The sequence below is a fragment of the Microcaecilia unicolor genome, chromosome 9 (assembly GCF_901765095.1).
Source record: "Microcaecilia unicolor chromosome 9, aMicUni1.1, whole genome shotgun sequence".
Taxonomy (NCBI): Eukaryota; Metazoa; Chordata; class Amphibia; order Gymnophiona; family Siphonopidae; genus Microcaecilia; species Microcaecilia unicolor.
The window spans coordinates 192,827,984-192,846,844 of record NC_044039.1 but is presented as its reverse complement, the minus strand read 5'-3'; the positions used below and the strand labels follow the sequence as shown (position 1 = coordinate 192,846,844).

At 42.3% G+C, this 18,861-nt stretch overlaps 1 protein-coding gene across 2 annotated transcripts in view; it reads left to right on the top strand.

Moving 5' to 3' along the window:
- Positions 1 to 18,861, top strand: part of DYNC1H1 (dynein cytoplasmic 1 heavy chain 1) — a 415,182-nt gene that overhangs the window by 358,134 nt on the left and 38,187 nt on the right. For both annotated transcript variants that reach the window (XM_030213839.1, XM_030213838.1), the window contains exons 70-71: positions 361 to 531; positions 16,001 to 16,218. In XM_030213839.1, the coding sequence (XP_030069699.1) occupies positions 361 to 531; positions 16,001 to 16,218 (389 nt within the window). The remainder of the gene's footprint in view (positions 1 to 360; positions 532 to 16,000; positions 16,219 to 18,861) is intronic.

Sequence of the window (18,861 nt, the reverse complement as noted above, 5' to 3'; positions counted from 1 at the left end):
AATCTGTAAAACATGGAATAATAAGTCAAACTACAACATATTAATACTGTTGTCCTTTCTTACTAAGTTGGCATGACCCCCCAAAAATAAAATTAAATATGGAATAGCAAACATTCTCCTTGTCCCTTTTCTATTGTACATTTGTTTATGGGTAGTGTTGAGCAAGTAATTACAAAGGCATTATTTACATCAAGGTTTTTAGCTTATTGAATAGGGAGCAAACATAATCCCCATCTTTTAAAGTATCAGTGGTAGGAATAGCATTTTACAAGACTGGGAACTGTAAAGGGTGAAGTGGACCATCCTTGGAGGCACGGTTCTGTAGTGATTAATTAGCTTGTATTGGTGTTTCTGTTTTAGTCTCCAAATGAGCGGGCCCGCTTATATTTCCTACTTGCCTGGTTTCATGCTATTATTCAAGAGCGACTACGGTATGCACCGCTGGGCTGGTCCAAGAAATACGAGTTTGGTGAATCTGATCTGAGATCTGCTTGTGATACAGTAGACACATGGCTGGATGATACAGCAAAGGTAAGTGGGTTTTAATGTCAGGCTTTCAACAGCACCTACAAAAAGCACCCCTTGTTTATTTTTGGAGGTGCCTATTCCAACATGCTTGACATTCATTGGTCCAAAACAGTGCACAGAATATTGAGGTATATATCATTTTTATTATTACATTTTGGCACAAAAAATGCAATACTTATTAAGGGGGGGTGGGGCAAGGGGGAACTTGTGCATAAATCTCTATTGTTTAATAGTCTTATTTAGCCGCTACACCTGGAGCATCTTGCAGGAATATTTTGTCTTTAACGATACTGGAGAGGTGTGGGGGGGGCGGTCCGCCCCGGGTGTCAGTGGGTGGGGGGGGGTGCTCCGTCCCGGGTGTCAGTGGGTGGGGGGGTGCTCCGTCGACGCTGCAGACTGCAGGCAGCCCGCATCTCCTGCCTCCATCCTGCTGTGCCTTAAAGAAAAATCTGAAAAGTGGCATGGCAGGCATGCTTCGTGTCTGCCCTGCCTGCTTTTAAAAGAAAGCGGCAAATGCCTTGTCGACGTCGCAATGTTGCGTTGGGTCTTCCCTCACTGGGTCCCGTCCTCAGATGGGAGAAGAGGAGAGAAGGGGACAGGTGAGGATAAGAGGGGTGGGGAAGGGGCCATGCGAGAAAATGGAAGCCATGCCTGGGGCTGGTGGGAAAATGGGTCTGGGGCTGAAAAGGGGTCCCTAATGCAAGGCATGTGGATGAAGGGGGCTGAAAAGGAGGGTAGGTGGGATAAGGGGGCTAGTACTGGAACTGGGGGCTGAAAAGGGGCAGGGGCAGAAACTGGGGGGACTGGGGGCTGAAAAGGGGACAGGGAGAAGTGGCTGGGGCTGAAGCTCAGGACTGGTAAGAGAAAAGGGCTGGGGCTGAAACTGCGGACTGGTGGGATAGTGGGGCTGAAAAGGGGGGGCAAGTAGGAGATATGGGCTGGGGCTAGAACTAGGGGCAGGTGGGATAAGAGGGCTGGAACTGGGGGCTGAAAAAAGGGGCAGAGAGAGAGAGAGGGGGGACAGACAATGGATGGCTGGGGGGGATAGGGAGGGCAGACCCTGGATGGATTGGGGGGAGAGGGGAGGGCAGACCCTGGATGGATGAAAGGGGGTGAGGGAGGGCAGACAGTGAATGGAAGGGGGAGAGAGAGAGGGCAGACAGTGAATGGAAAGGGCAGGGAGAGAGGGCAGACATTGGATGGCGGGGACAGCAGAGAGGGCAGACACTGGATGGCAGAGAAAGAACGAAGACGGATGCTGAATGGAAGGAAGACAGTGAAAAGAAGATGAGGAAAGCAGAAACCAGAGACAACAAACTGTAAATAAAATATATATTTTTATTTTTTTTTTGCTTTAGGATAAAGTAGTATTGTAGCTGTGTTAATAAATGTTTATAATAGAACATGTAAATAAGGTAATCTTTTTATTGGACTAATTTTAATAAATTTTGACTAACTTTCGAAGAACAAAACCCCCTTCCTCAGGTCAGGTTAGGACACTGTAACACATTATACTGTATTGACCTAAGGAAGAAGGTTTTGGCCTCTGACAGCTTAAATGTATTAGTCCAATAAAATGGTATTTTATTTTCTATATTTGTTTTATTTCTATTTGTTAATTTGTAAAGTGGTGATTGGTATTTGTTAGTTTTTTTCAAATTTACATCTGCTGTCTTTATATTTTGCACAGTACTAGGGGACATTTTCTGTTTCTGTGGTGTTGCATTGTATGCAGAGTCTGGCATCTTGGGGGTTCAGTTTAATTTTTGTCTAAATAGAAAGTTTATGATTACTTGTTCTATAGTGGATTAGGGTGTATCTGTGTTTGTGAAAAAGACATGACTTTCAGTTGGCATTGACTGTGCAAGATTGACGATCTGTACTATCTGGTTTCGTTTTACAATAGGTGAATTGTTGTTCTACTGTGGAGAGGTTTCCTGTAACAGTGTGGAATTGCATCAGGGGGTGGTTTGGGGTAGGCTGACTCTATGGGCTGCAAAGTGGAAGAAGCAAAAACAGAAAACTGTTGACCCAATTAGAGCAACAGCATTTAAAAATCCCCCTCTACTGCATTACTTCAACAGGTGCTACACCACGCTGGCTCCTGGTGCGGCACAGAAACCAGGTCCTCCAGAATGGAACAGCCACACTTCTACCCTGACTGCCATTTTTTTTCAGCTGTCCTCATGATACATTGTATTGCCAAGGCTGCAGCTCCCACGCACCACAAATGTACAGCTTCCCCAAAAAAAGAGCCTGCCATTGTGCATTCCATTACCTATCTTCTCCTACCCCCCTCCATGCAGCCCATTTGGTGGTAGACCATGGAGCAGGTAAACATTCCAAAAAATAAATAAATTAAAAATTAAACATGAGAAAAATACCTGTTCCCAAAAGAACACATGCTCTGTGACAAGGAGCACAGTCAGTCAAAAGACCAGACACACACACACACACACACACACACACACCCCTACAGCTCCACCACCACAATCTTCCATGAGCTCTTGTCAGCACTGGTGCTTTCCTAGACCATATTGATTCACTCTTTAGTGGTTCTGGTTACCTACTGGACTTGTTACCTCTGAAGAACCTCTTCCTTTAGATCCTATGCTCCCGTCCCACTCAAATCATCTCCACAGCACTCAGAGCTTTCTGCTGTTGCACAAGAAAAGCAAGACTTCAATACAAATTCTCCAGTGACTCAATGCTCCTAAGGAAGTGCTTGGATTACCCATTTCAGGAACAACGAACAGGAGGGACCTTTGTGTAGACAGTGCAACCAAACTGAAGTAGTGGTTGACCAACAGACACTCCAACGCAGGAAGGTAGTACTTATGAATCGCTTTATTAGTTAGGCCTGAGGAAGTGTTAAGGATATATGTGTTTGTGGGCTATACAAGGTAACTCACAACGTACTTGTCAGCACTCAAGTAGAACTATGCATTGTGCACTCAAATACCTTAATACCCGTACAGGATCTTAAGACACAGGCACAAGCATGTCCAGATGAAACCGAGGCCATGCTATTTTAGTGTGTTCATGGGCCAGGAAAACCTTAGAGGCCTGTACCACATCTTTTTGCTTTGTGAAGCCTTTTTGTTTTATTTGGAGTTTTCATGTGGAGGAGTGGCCTAGTGGTTAGAGTACCGGTCTTGAAATCCAGAGGTGGTCGGTTCAAATCCCACTGCTGCTCCTTGTGATCTTGGGCAAGTCACTTAACCCTCCATTGCCTCAGGTACAAACTTAGATTGTGAGCCCTCCTGGGACAGAGAAATATCCAGTGTACCTGAATGTAACTCACCTTGAGCTACTACTGAAAAAGGTGTGAGCAAAATATAAATAAATAAAATACAGGTTAGTCTTTTTTGAAGAAATATGGAATTTCAATATTTACTTTCTAGTCATGTAGTTTTAGTTTCATTTACAGTATGTATATTTTTTACATAAGCTTTTTGTGGCTGCTCTTTTATAATTGGCTATTGTTTTAATTTCCATTTTATGACTTCTGATTATTTATCACTGTTTTTATTAAGACTTAAGCTGTAATTTTATTTTTGTATTCTTATTTTTAATTCATTTTATATTTTGATGCAACGTGTTTGTATGTTTATTTTTTATTTATTTATACTTTGTAGATTCCTGAGGCAGGCAGGCACTCTGGCTGAAACATGGTGTTTTGTAAAGTCATCATTTTTATACATCATCTATTTTATGAAATTGTGTACGACTACTTCCTTCTTCCTGGCGTCTTTGGATGTGTTTTGTTGACCACACTACTCCTTTGTTTGACTTGGCACGTTCATAGTGGTCTTTGTTCCTCCACTTCGATGGTTGATCCCGCTGGTTTTTTGTTGTTGTTTTTTCTAATGAAAGTTTGCTACAGAGACGCACATCAACATTATATTTTGAGTTACTGTACATCTGTACTTAACTATCTAAGCATTACAGTTATTCAAGATTGTAAAGCGATCTTGCAAATCACTTTTAGCTTATGTTTCACTTTGCATGTGCAACTGATAAATGTGTTTGTGTCAGCTAATGGTGCAGCATTGACCTTTTGGACAGGCAGACAAACTGCAGATGCCATGACAGCAAGGCACAAGAAAACCTGCACGGAAGTCTGTGCATGATTCCCAGTGGGCCTATAGGAAATAGAGGGAGACCAAGGTGTAATGCTGGTTGAATGGTGAAAAGGTTAACCAAGTTGTTGATGGCTGAAAAAGCTTTTGATGAACCATGAGGTCGCAAGCATATGTATGCCCTTTTGAGGCACACCTGTGCACCTTTCACATGTGGCACCAATGCTGTGTGATAACAAATGAGGGATAAGGGAAGGCACCCTGAACCCACGGATGTGGATCAAGCAACACCATTATGGCCCCACAGCTCAAGAAATATCTTAAGGAAAAGCCTGGATTATATACTAGTATATACTAGTGAGGTTGAAAGAAAGCAGCAAAGTCATGTAGTGTGATGTGCTTCCATCTTTTGATTGGAATTACCCGGTGGCAAAGCAGAGGTTGGCAGATGCCATGTTCCAGGGGGATAACCTTTTTGGAGATGAGGTGGAGGAGGAGGAGGTCACTGACCTTATCAAGTAACACACTGACACCATTGATACTCTCTCCTTCTGTACGTCTTCTATACCTTTCTCCTCCTCCAGGAGGTTTTTGAACAAGTTGAAGAGGGGTCCCTATTACTCTGAGATGTAGGTACAGTCCTTCTTGCCAACCTCAGCAGACTCTGCCCCAGTACGCTCGTTCTCATCAATAGCATATGCCCAAGACCCAGCCAACTCCCCAGTCCGAAACCAGGGATGAGCTTTTGACTAGCTCCAGCAGAGCATAGCTGCAGTAAAAGTGAAATCCTCGATGACCTGCCGGTTGGGTGAAAGCCAAATTTATTTCCAGGAAAGGTAGCCCCTTGTAACCTCTGACCAGTGGGCTCTTCAAATAATCCGTCTTAGTTACACCATGCATTGGCATCAAAGACCACCAGATTGCCCACTGAGAGCGTCTCACTTCAATTCTTAACACAAGCAGGTAGTTGCAGAGAAACTCCCTGCCCTCCTAAAGGCCCAAGTGGTTGAGCCCATTCCACCAGGAGAAGGGCTGGGATTACAGGTTCTAGTGCCCAAGAAAACGGGGGGGGGGGGGGGGGGATGTGTCCCATCCTAGACCTAAGAGCCCTGAACAAATTCAAGATCAAAGAAAAGTTCAGGATGGTTTCTCTGGGCACCCTTCTCCTCATGATTCAGGAAAACAGTTGCCTATGCTCTCTGGACTTAAAGGATGTTTACCCTCACATCCCGATACTTCTTCAATTTCAGCTGGGGACACATCACTTCCAGTACCTGGGTGTTGCTGTTTGGCCTTGCTTCAGCTCCCAGGGTCTTCACTAAGTGTCTTGCAGTAGATGCAGCATTGTTACGCAGACTGGGAGTCCACGTGTTCCTCTATCTGCACGATTGGCTGGTGTCGAGAGACGGTGCTCAGGAGTCCATGCAAAGAGCTATTTGGGTGTTCAAGCTACTAGGATTCATTTTAAACTACCCCAAGTCCCATCTCCATCCCATTTAGTAATTGGAGTTCATAGGTTTACACACCATTTCCAATTGACTGGCAGATTGCATTTCATTCACTTATGCCCAAGCAGAGCTGCCTCTTGAGGGTCATGTCAAGGCTCAATGTCAGAGCCATGACGACATTGGTATCCCACTTGAGATCAGACTCCATTGAAGAAATATGCAAGGCTGCAACATGGTCTTCAGTCCACACATTCACATCTCATTACTGCCTTGAACAGGATACCTGACACAATAGTCTGTTTGGACAGACAGTGCTGCAGAATTTGGGGTCTAGAATCCAACTCCACACCCACTAGGCTTGTTTTGTTCTCTTCTGGGCTGCACTCTCACATAGCTGTCTAGTTTTAAGTTCATTAGTATTTGAGTCATTCCGTGTCAAGTGGACCAATTTTAAAGGTCGTCCCCACCTCACCATCTCAGATTTTGATGAAATTTGGTACATAGTTTCTTTATGATAAAAAACTAAGCTGTGCAAAACTTTAGTTCAAAAGACTAAAAATTGGAGGTTCTAGGGGACCTCAAGTAAAGGGTTGCAAAATGTCGCCTGAGCAAAAATGACATTTTGGGCCAACTTCCAGAAGCTGTAAAACTGGAAGTTTTAGTAGTACAAGGGGGATATTTGGAGAACCTGCACTACTTTTAGGGCTTAATGAACTGGCAAAACCCCATGTTCCTAGTCCTCTTACTTTTTGAATGGTTTAGGCTCAAACTTTGCCAAAAAAACGGCAAAAATCAATTTACAGTGATGTTGAGGCTGCTGTAGTTTCTAAACTAGTTGGCCTTTCAGGTTGATTTTTGGTAGGTGTACTAAATGCACGGCTGTAATGAGGCATTCCAATTTGCAGCACTTTCCTTCAAGTGGTTGAAAAATTATAAGCGTTCAAAGTTGGTATAAAAAGCATTTTTGCCCATTTTGGGCTACCTTTGATGCCCTTGATCTCCAGTGGGACAGCTTCAATATTCTTTCTTTTAGCACCATTAGAAAGAGCAGATTTCCTTCTATCAGAATATGTAGTTTTCAATTTGGAGTCTCTCCATATAAGGATTGCAAAAAAAGTGTTTTTTGGCCAGTATTGTTGAATGATAGTTGAAACGGATATAGGGCCCATCAATGTTTCTAATTGCTGTATAAGTCACTCAGTTGATTTAAGCATGCGTTGGTCCATGGTGGCTATGCCACTACCAGTTCAATAGGAAGTGGCAACCTCATCGCCAAGAGGTCACGCCCGATAGCAAGGCAAGTCCAGCCACTTGGCACAGGTTCCCAAGCCTGAAGGTGGGCATCTTACTTGAGGTTCCCAAGCCTCATTTGGTTGTCTTTGCCTAGTTTCTGAAGCCTAATGGGGGTGTCTTAATGGTTCCCAAGTAAAACCTCAGTGCTGAAGTGACAAGAATTTTTCACTGATAAGTTTCACTGCTGTTTCTGGAAATGTATACTGTCGTCCAAGTGTGTAGTTGCTGGTACTGGAAGAACTGCTAGAATATGCTGTTCAGAAATCCAACAAGAATCTCTTCTGCTAGGCCAATGAAATGATCGTGCAGGCCCGCATGGATGCATAAAGTTGACCAAGGCATCATGTTCTTCAAATGATGTGTCACAGACATTGCCAATCCACCATTTGTCGTCATAAACACAGGCAACATACTGCCCAGGCTGAAGTTGACACACATTTATGCCAGGTACACTCACTGGGTCATCCGACTGACAAAGTTTGACAACAAATGAGGAGGAATCATTTGACATTCTACTGACTGAAATTTGGTTCAAGTCAATGGGAATAAACTGGTGATTTAGTTCCAGCAACTGTGGAAGCTTTACTGAATCTTTCCTCTTGTGCAGATCTTGAAGATTCAATTTCATCCTTGGAAACAAAAAAGAACTTGATTTTATTTATTTTTTGATCACAAAATTCAAACAAGCCTTGTGCTGTGAGAATTTGGCTATTTTTAGGTCGTTGCAAACTAGCCTGAGCAGCTAGTCGCTTTGTTGTACCACCTATGGCATCACATGGTGACTTGCCATGGCTTCTGCCAAAGAAATTCCACTGTGCACTTATTCCAAATTCTGTTTGATGATAGCACAAGTTGGCAAAGTTTTTGAAGTTCTTGTATTGTGCAGCTGAGCCATCACTAAAGTATGTTACATATTTTATTTCTCCAATTTTGCTTTTCAAGAACGCGATTAATTTTTCCAAGAATGCATGTACAGCAACTGCATCATGCCGCAAGCTGTCACTTATTATGCAAACACTTATGCACTGAATTTCACTTGAAGCATCACGGAAGTACCCAACAAATGGATGCAGTGTAGCTTGACTGTTTTCCCAGTGGAAACCTTGAACAGCATCTTGGACAATAAAGGAGTAGTTTTCAGCAAAGTCCAAGAGAACAACAATTTCACAAGGATTTAGGTTTTCTTTAAGTATTGTGTCTGATGTTTGGAAATGTAATGGTGAATTGACAGGTTTGAAACTTTCAATGCAAGCTCAGATACAAAATCATCAACATACATTTGTTTGGTCTCCAGTGTGGTGCGATCTGTATGAACCCACTGCTTAAACTCGATTGTTTCACCTGGGTCAGCATCAATGAACACTTCTGTCAGGTAATTTTCAAGCACATCTTTACCTGGACATATTTCACACCTGTGAAGCATGCATTCTTTGCATTCCAAATTGCACACAGTTTTAGCCATCAGTGCTTTGTAATCTTCGTTCAGCAGATGGCTTCCAGCAAGCATAAGCTTCACATTTTGATGAATGACACAAACACACACTGAATGCATACCAGATGAGCCAACAGTGACACACCATTTTGGCCTTAGCTCACAAAATTTGGAAAAACCCACTTCTGGCCCATTTCGAGTACGATATGCAACATACATTTCTTTTAGATTGCTAAGCAGCAAGTGCTTTTGCATTTGAATTTTTTCAGTGCCAGTTCTGACAGAGACAAAATCTTTTTTCCCTAGGCACAGTCTACTGAATTCATCATCTTCAAAAAAGCCAAGAATTTTTTTTTCTGTTTCTTCTGGTAAAACTTTACCTTTCTTCTTGTCTGGTTTTGCCAGAATTCCACAAACTGATTTCAGATTTCTTGCTTTTTTAACCATTCTAGTTGAAACCATGAATTCTGAGGCAGTTCTTTGAATAGACCAGCTGTTTGGTGCTAAAGTTAGTATTTGCAGTTTTTCTGCATGATTTGCTGAAACTTGGACTTTGTTTTTCAACTCGTTTAGCAGGTCATCATAATCAGAACATTTGTCACATTTCTGACTGGTAGAATGTCTAAGCCACCAGCAACTGCAAGATGATGACTCTCAAAGTATTTTGCACTCGCCTGATTTTGCGCTTGGTGTAGCCTCGTACATCACGCTTGCTGACTTTTTTGAACTTTAATGGAGAAAAACCAAGAGATGTCAAACTTGTGTTCAACTTGCCAGAAATGTCACTGTGTTCATCATCTGCTGCTGTTGATGATGATAAAGAATCAGCAGCTCTGTTACTGACGTCTTTTCGACAAGATGGACATAGTTTCTGACCCGGCACAAATATTTTGCTTGTTAAGGCCTTTAGCTGGGCTGCTAGTGTGTCATCCAGCACTCTTAAGCCCCTTTTTGCATTATGACCACCTTTGGAAAATGGGTTACAGCAGGTTCTTTGCAAAAATTCAAACTTTTTCAACAGTAAGGATTCATGATGAAGGCAAATAGTTGATCCAGCATAGAAAAGTTGACCAGAATGCTCTTGTAACAACTTCTGTTGATCAGGCAGAAGCTCTTCAATTAATTTCAAACCTTTATTTTTATTGTATGTCAGTAAATGACACTCTGATGTACTTGAACAGCCAACTGAACAAAGTGGAAATTCATCTGATCTTTCTGGATCCATTGATGACCATTAGCATCAGTTCAACAAACGCGTTTATTCTTGCAATCAGGTTTTCAATGGGTAAAATTTTACTTCAGTCTAAAGTGATTAATATCTTCATTTGTGGCATTTAATTCAATATAAATGAGCCTGTCGGTGCAGGTGCGAGTTTCTTCAACAAGAAGTATGTATACAATGGTTTCCACCCTATTTTTTAGTTTACTTGAACACAGTTTTATAACATAATATTTAAAGAAAACTTCTTTAGCCAGTTAGACTTGGCCAATTATGATTGGTGAACCCTGTTGCAAGGCAGAATTGTTTGTTTCATTGCCCAATTGTATGCTTCTGGTACCTCCTGGCTCCTGAGTGTCTGTTGCTAGGCTTACTTCGATGCCTACAGTTCACTAAGAGGTCAAACTGTAGCAAGGGTGAAGAAACACCAGCAACAGACACTCAGACGCCTTGCAACAGGGTCCACCAATCATAATTGGCCAAGTCGGTCATCCTAACTGACTGCAGTTTTCTTTAAACCTGTCATGAAACCTGGCCTCATCCTTCCACATCCTAAAAAACATTCCTGTTTTTTAGTTTTCTTGAATACAGTTTTATAACATAATGTGTTCTTTATTTTAAAAAATTGGTGCTTTTTGAAAGAAGAATCACTTTTACTACACTTGTATCAAGGGTGTAGTGAAGATATCACAGGCTGCTGCCCGCAAACATTTGAGGGCATTTTTGCAATCCTTATATGATGATATGATGAGACTCCAAAATGAAAACTACATATTCTGATAGAAGGAAATCTGCTCTTTCTAATGGTGCTAAAAGAAAGAATATTGAAGCTGTCCCACTGGAGATCAAGGGCATCAAAGATAGCCCAAAATGGGCAAAAATGCTTTTTATACCAACTTTGAACGCTTATAATTTTTCAACCACTTGAAGGAAAGTGCTGCAAATTGGAATGCCTCATTACAGCCCTGCATTTAGTACACCTACCAAAAATCAACCTGAAAGGCCAACTAGTTTAGAAACTACAGCAGCCTCAACATCGCTGTAAATTGATTTTTGCCGTTTTTTTGGCAAAGTTTGAGCCTAAACCATTCAAAAGGTAAGAGGACTAGGAACATGGGGTTTTGCCAGTTCATTAAGCCCTAAAAGTAGTGCAGGTTCTCCAAATATCCCCCTTGTACTACTAAAACTTCCAGTTTTACAGCTTCTGGAAGTTGGCCCAAAATGTCATTTTTGCTCAGGCGACATTTTGCAACCCTTTACTTGAGGTCCCCTAGAACCTCCAGTTTTTAGTCTTTTGAACTAAAGTTTTGCACAGCTTAGTTTTTTATCATAAAGAAACTATGTACCAAATTTCATCAAAATCTGAGATGGTGAGGTGGGGACCCCTGGTCCACTTGACACGGAATGACTCATTTTGACCTTGCCATTGCAAGGTCCAATTGACCAATGGTGGTGGTTTTTCAGTGAACCTCATAGTTAGGGATTCCCTTATGCGAGAATAAGGCCTTCTTGTCCTTGGAGAAAGCAAAGATATTTACCTGTAGCAGATATTCTCCAAGGACAGGAGGCCATTCATTCTCACATACCCTCCCACCTCCCCTTGGAGTTGATACCATGCTATAGTATTGTACTGCTGGTCCCATGTGCTCTCAGTGGGGAAGCTTCATATGCTCTTAACCCTTTAGTGTCCAATGTTCCCATCAATCTGTTCCCATATGGCTTATTATGGGAACATTGGACACTAAAGGGTAAAGCAATATTAGCTTTTTAATGCTCTGCACTGGGTAACATGGATGATGTCACCCACTTGTGAGAATAAATGGCCTGCTGTCCTCGGAGAATACCTGCTACAGGTATGTATCTTTGCTTTCTCAACTCTCCCATCAATTGGTTTGTCTCCAGAGCAGCCTTAAAAAGGCTAAAAATATCAGGACTGAGGCTAATATGCCGCCTCCCCTGCTCTCTATAGAGAACTGTAGTTACAGGTAAACCACTACACTATCTTTGATCAAAAGATGTATTACCATCTTCCAAATCATTTGTCAGAGTAAATGGAATCTGCTCACAGGCATTTCCCCAGCAGAGGTATCCACTTCCCCACTGTCTACGCTATTTTTTGAGCTCCTGACAGCAAGGATGTTGCAGGGGTTGGGGGAGAGATGGAGAACAAAACTGCACTCTTTGCAAATGATATTCTTAATGTCATGAAGGTATTAACCTCCCTTCCATTGCTACTGCATGAATTTAGGATCTATGGCTGTGTCAGTCTTAAAGTGAATAATAGATAAATCGGGGGCTGTTTAATATAACTTTGGATGAGCAAGCACTCAGATTAAGGCTAACGTCTTCTTTAAGTGGGCCAACAGGGAGTAAAACATCTAGGATTTAAACTGTCCCATAATGGTGTTAGACTTCGATCTAGCTCAGACAGGAGATGTGTATAGTTATCTGTCGATATGGTCTTAATTGGATATATCCTGGATGGTGTTTAAAATGATACTGCAAAAATGTCAGACATTTCAGCAAATTCCAGAAAAAATTGAAGAGGTTTATTTGGCATTAGAGGCTTCTGAAGATGCTTGAGTGCTCTCTGGGGCAAAAAGGGATGGGGGGATACGGTGTTGCTTGACTTTAGACAATACTACAAGACAGACCAATTTCAGAGGGTAATGAAATGAATGGCCTAATAGCTGTACCTTTCCCTATACACTCATCTTGTATAAGGTAGACGTTGGGCTAGGTATGAACCCTTATTTTTAAGACATGAAAGAGAAGCAATTTTTGTGTACTCTTGGACAGTGTTTTAAGAGGAGATCACTTCTTGAACTTTCCAGCCTTAAAGGACAAATATTGCTTGGGAGTTCCTCACATGTATGGATACCTTCAACTTCAGCACTACCTGAGGGCACAGGGATGGTAAGGGAGAAATCCTTTTTTGACTCGCTGTATGCTAAACCATTTATGCTCAGAAGGGGCAATCTCACATCTTTATAAACTGCTCTCTGCTAAGATGTCTTCTAAGCTTGAGCATGGGAAAGAGATTTAGGTGTGGAGTTGAATCGTGAATGGATGGAGATAGATAATTTTGATGTTGCTTGATATATCTCCACTAACATAGTGTAAAATGGGTATAAGCTAATCTATGAATGTTGCCTGATGCCCTTCAAATTGATGAAAATGTACGGAACAGGCAAAGAGGTGTCTGAGAGGAAGGGGGAAATGTGATACTTTCATATGTGGTGGCATTGTAAGCATATTGTGCCATTTTGGGTAGTGGTATGGGAGGTGATCTTCAATTGAGCTAAAGTGGATATTGGATTTCAAAGTATATCTGCTGTCACTTTTCCTGATAATTGTCCGGAAGGGTCCTGCGTAGTAGATGGCTGAGAGGGTGGGGGAGATATGATTGAGGTCTACAGAATCCTGAGTAGTGTAGAACGGATAAAAGTGAATTGATTTTTTACTCTTTCAAAAAGTGCAAAGACTAGGGGACATTCAATGAAGTTGTGTAGAAGTATTTTTAAAGCAAATAAGAGGAAATATTGTTTCACTCATGAATAATTAAGCTCTGGAACTCGTTGCCATAGAAGCGCTAATAGCAGTTAGCCTGTCTGGGTTTAAATAAGGTTTGAACACATTCCTGGAGGGAAAGTCCATAGTCTGCAATTGAGATATACATGGGGGAAGCCACTGCTTGCCCTGGGATCGGTAACATGGAATGTTGCTACTATTTTGGGTTTCTGCCAGGTGCTTGTGTGACCTGGATTGGCCACTGTTGGAAGTAGGATACTGGGCTAGATGGACCCATTGGTCTGACCAGCACTTACCAATATAAGTGTCTTCAAGAATGGAGCTGGCTGTGGCTTGGAAAAGCACTGTGATCCTTCGTTAGTAGTCCCCTAAGACACTTCGCTCTGTTTTCACTAACCATGGGGCAAGACTGGAATTAGAAGTTTGAGAGAAAATAGAAGGTATATATGAAATGTCTGAACAAAAGCACACAGGGGAAGTGAGCTAGAGACTTCAAGTGGGGAAAAAAGATGCACAGTACTTCTCCAGAGCAATGGATACCAGACAGAAGTGAGCCCCTGCCCCCCCCCCCCCCCCAAAAAAAAAAGACCCTACCAAGAATATTTTCATGCCCACTCTGATTGGCTGGCTGATAAACAGTGGGAGCTGTGATAACTGCTCAGTACACCTACATGTGCACTACTAAACTAAATAGAGCATAAATTACACACATTAAAGCAATAAGCATCCACTCCCAACCTGAACATACCTAAGAACATTCCCACAAAAAAAACTCCCTCCCCTCTTGAGGATTCTCTTGCTCACCTTTAGGCCTCCAGGCCCTACCTTAACAATGCCTTTTGAATTAGAATATGGTATGCAGGAGTGGTTGCTGCTGCCCATGCCACTTCCTTGTTCAAAATGGCAGCTACAACTTTTAGCCATGGCTGAGGCAGGACTATGGCTGAGGCAGGAGTGACATTTGTCAGTGCTTCTCTGTGCCAATGCCAACTGGTACCCATTCACCAACTCCATGATTGATTGTTGAGATCATCAGGCAGCCAAGGGCTTATTAGAGACATCATGCAGGAGCTACTAGTACATTACTGTTCATTAGGCAATGCTTGGCTCACCTGTGACATCAGAGGACTGGTTTACAACCACTTAGTACTTGAGGTGGTTCAATACCAAATGGAAGACCTTAAATACAAGGAGGATATCAAGGCTGTCATGTTTTTGTACAACCCACCTTCACATCTGGCAGCAGACAAGATGGTAAGCAAGTGCAGAAGAATTGATTTCTTCCAGCGAATACAACATCCCTCAAACAGCCCATGGACCCAAGGCATTGTGACAACAAAGAGTGTACCATCACCATTTTCTTAACGACATCTTGGTTGTGGTGGACACTAACATGGAGCTGGTGGGAGGAGTGAGCAAATGTGTTCAAAAGAAACTCCAGCACCTCCATTCCCACAATATAAAATCAGCAGTCTTCAACTGAGCTGAAGTGTGGAAAGAAGTGTTTGGAAAAAATTGCTACGTGACATTTGACCTTGAATTTTAATTTGAAGGTTTTGAGAACCCTGACTTCTAGCAGATGTTCACAGAAGTAAGGGAAAAGGAGACAACAGAAGAGGTTGTGACCTCATGGTTGGAGAAAGATGAAGACGACCAAGGATATAGCACCCTCATGGAGGATGACTACATTGCATCTATGATGGGGGCATGTAGCCAAGCAGATTAGGAGGAAGATGACCAAGAAAGGTAAGGCAGCAGCTGTGGCCTACAAACTTAAGTATTCTGAGCTGCAAAAATATGGACAAGATCCTGGAGTATGTGAACTATTTGGATGATTTACAGAGAATTAATCTTTGAGACAGTATTCCATGAAATGCTAGCTGACTTGGATTTCTTTTTTAAGCCTACAGCCTCATCAATTTCACCTCTCAAAGTAGGGTACAAGAAACTTAGGCATCTTCTGTAATTTATTTTCAATTTTAATGGAAGTTTTTTGTGGGGGTTTTTTTTTTTACTTGTTTCTTGGAACTGATTTTACACCTTATAAGTACATTACTTTTGAATTTGCTAATTGTACACTACTGTATTTTCATGAGTAAAAATTTGTAAAAAAAAAAAAACGGCATCCACTGTGGGTTTCATTGATCATAATGTACTTTGGGAATAATGGATTTTTGAGGCAACAGACACTGCTTCCCCCCACCCCTATATAGTTCATTGCTGAAAAGATGTACTGTATCCATTGGTTGATATCATTGTTGATGTACATGTTCCTGACTCGGCTGTATTCAACAAATATTAAGTTGAAAAATTTACACTCTTCTTAGACATCTAGTTACAGGGCTTCATGAATGAAAAACATTAATAACTCAAATTATTGTATATAGTTTCTAGATTACGTTTTTACTTTGCAAAGTTAAATTAAGAAACAGTAAGTGATGGATTCTTTTTAAAATATCATTTTTAGGGGAGACAGAATATATCACCTGATAAGATACCATGGTCAGCCCTGAAGACTCTAATGGCACAGTCTATTTATGGTGGCCGTGTTGATAATGAATTTGACCAGCGTTTGTTGAACACTTTCCTTGAACGGATATTCACCACTGCCAGTTTTGATAGTGAATTTAAATTGGCATGTAAGGTTGACGGGCATAAAGACATCCAGATGCCAGATGGAATCAGGTAATGTGCTTTTCTTTTGTAAAAATTTGATTTATCAGGCACTTCTACTTCTTCCTTCATGCTTCCAGATCAGTTGGAGCCAGCTTGGTTTTTATTTATTTATTTTTTTTAAATTGGGATTTTATTAACCACCTTTATGATTCAAGAAGACATGATGCAGTAATCTTTTATTTATTTTTGTTACATTTGTATCCCACATTTTCCCACCTATTTGCAGGCTCAATGTGGCTTACATAATACCGTAAAGGCGATCGCCAAGTCCAGTATGGAAACAAATACAATTTGATATTAGGGTTGGGTAAGGTTAGTATATTCAGGTACATAGGGATCGAAGATAGGAAGGAGATTTCTTTTTAAATCCCTTCATCTAATCAAGTCATCCATGCCAGTGAATTGTCAGGGGCAGTCTGTCTACCTGTAGTCTGTTTTTTATATATATATATATATCCAAAATTAGCTAGCCATAAAGTGCCTCCAACGTGTAATGGGAATGAAAGGAGTAGCCATAGAAGAAAATCTCGCAGCATCCTCATTTTCTACTAGCCTGAGCAGAAAACAAACCAGGAATTTAACCCTAGTACCCAGCATGATGACATACATCTCTACTGTGGAGACCCCGAGTAGCCCAGCTGAGTTGAGAAAGTTTTGTGAATCCCCTTAGGATGGTCGTATACTAGCATAATGTACACTGAAAAACATAATTGGCTTCTAATCTAAATCCTGGTAATAGAATCACTGAATAAATAACTCCAAAATTTTTTAGGCATGAGTGCACACAAAAAATGTTCAGATTTTGTCCTTTTTAGACCAGTTTTTCAAAACTTTTGTTAATACATTTAATGCACTAAAATTGACTTGTGTTAATTCAGGTTAGCACCCACTAGTTTTAATGCACATTTCTAATGGGTTTTCCTTAGCATCCCTCCGGACCGGCCCAGGATTGGACTGATGGGTTGTGCTCGCCTACCAGCAGGTGGAGACTGAGAAAAAAACTCTGACTCTAGAGAGCCAATAAGAGCCCTGGTCATGTGACCCTAGCCTCAGTATTTTCTCAGTCTCCCAGCAGGTAGGAAGCGAGCCCATTAGTCTCTCTTTGTAGAATATATATCTATCTATATTTGTATTCTGTTTTTTTCTCTTTTTTTTTTTTCTGTGCCTGGGGAATATTATTAGAGGCTTTTTGTTCTACTTTTCTACTGTTTAGCCTCTGGGGTGTCACACTCGGGTGTTCCCGGGTCCCTCCCCCTCCCTCCCCATCTCCCTAATGAAGTGGTTATTAATTGGTAAAAGAAGGGAAGGGCCACCATTTCTGGGGAAAGGTGTACGCCTTTGGGAGAGGCAGCCAGTATTTAAAAAAAAAAAAAAAAGGAGAACTGTCCCCACTGACTCAATGAGCAGACAGCTCTGTTTGATGGTCTGGGAATGCCTTGCTGGCTGTGACTCAGCTGTGTGAAAAAAAAAAAAAAAAAAAAACCAAGAAAAAGAACTATTTAAGCTGCAGTATTTAGTTTGTGCCCTCTTTTAGAGTAGTGCTGTATTTTATTTGACAATGCCGTTCGTTCTTCGCTATTGGGGGAGTTCTTTGTTAAGAAATTAGATAAAAGGGAATTCGCACGAACCACATCGGCGCGAGCACGCACGTGCACGTTTTTTTCCTCTGAGATGGAGAAGTTGAAGAGATGCGCTGTATGTCAGCGTTGGGGCGTTAATGCCTCCGGCGCTTGTAAGTACTGCACGGCGCTTGACATTTCCTCTGCGCCTCTCCCGATGCTCTGTATGATCTGTTGAGGGCTTCTTCTAAGTCCTTGGCCTTGGGGGTTGCAGCTCGTCGCTCTGTTTGGTTGAAGGGTTGGTCGGCGGATGCGGCCTCCAAGTCTAAATTAAGCAAATTTCCCTTTAAAGGTTCCTTTTTGTTTGGAGAAGAATTGGATAAGTTGGTTCATTCCCTAGGGCCCTGATGGCGAACCTATGACACGCATAGCCATTTTCGGTGACACGTGGCCGCATACAGAGAAGCAGCGGCATTCCTTGCTGACACCTGGGGCGGATCGCCGATGCGCCCCCCCCCCCAGGTGCAGCGCGACCTCCCCCCCCCCCCCCCCCCCGGTGCATGTTTACCCGCTGGGGGGGGGGGGTGCCGTGTGCGCTCCTATTGGCTCCCTCCGAGTCCTCCGCTTGTTCCCTCCCTGCTGCTTTCTCTGCCCCGGCTCCTGCACGGCCATTAGGGGATCTTTGACCTCACTTCCGGCCGGCGGAGCAGAGAGCAGCGGAATGCTGTGGGGGACACATCTCTGGGGGCCCTGTGATCGCCATTACCAGCAACCATCATCCAATCTACTGTTCTGGGGTGTCGTGGATTTCTAATTGACCATCATTACTGAGATAGGTGAGGGAGAGGCGAGGGCATGTGCTATGGGTGCTGTGTCCTGCCATTAGAAATAGCGCCAAGGTGGTCAGTTAGGCTAGTTAATCCCTAATTGCCTGCAGGGCTAACAGGCTATCTATAATTCTATCTTCTGTCACTGCCCCCCTGATGGAGAACCCCAAAAATAAAAAAACAAGGTTAAGTAAAGGAAGTGGTAGTAGCAGTAGCCGACCCTTTCAAGAGACATGGACCGAGATGTATGGCATTATAGAAAAAAA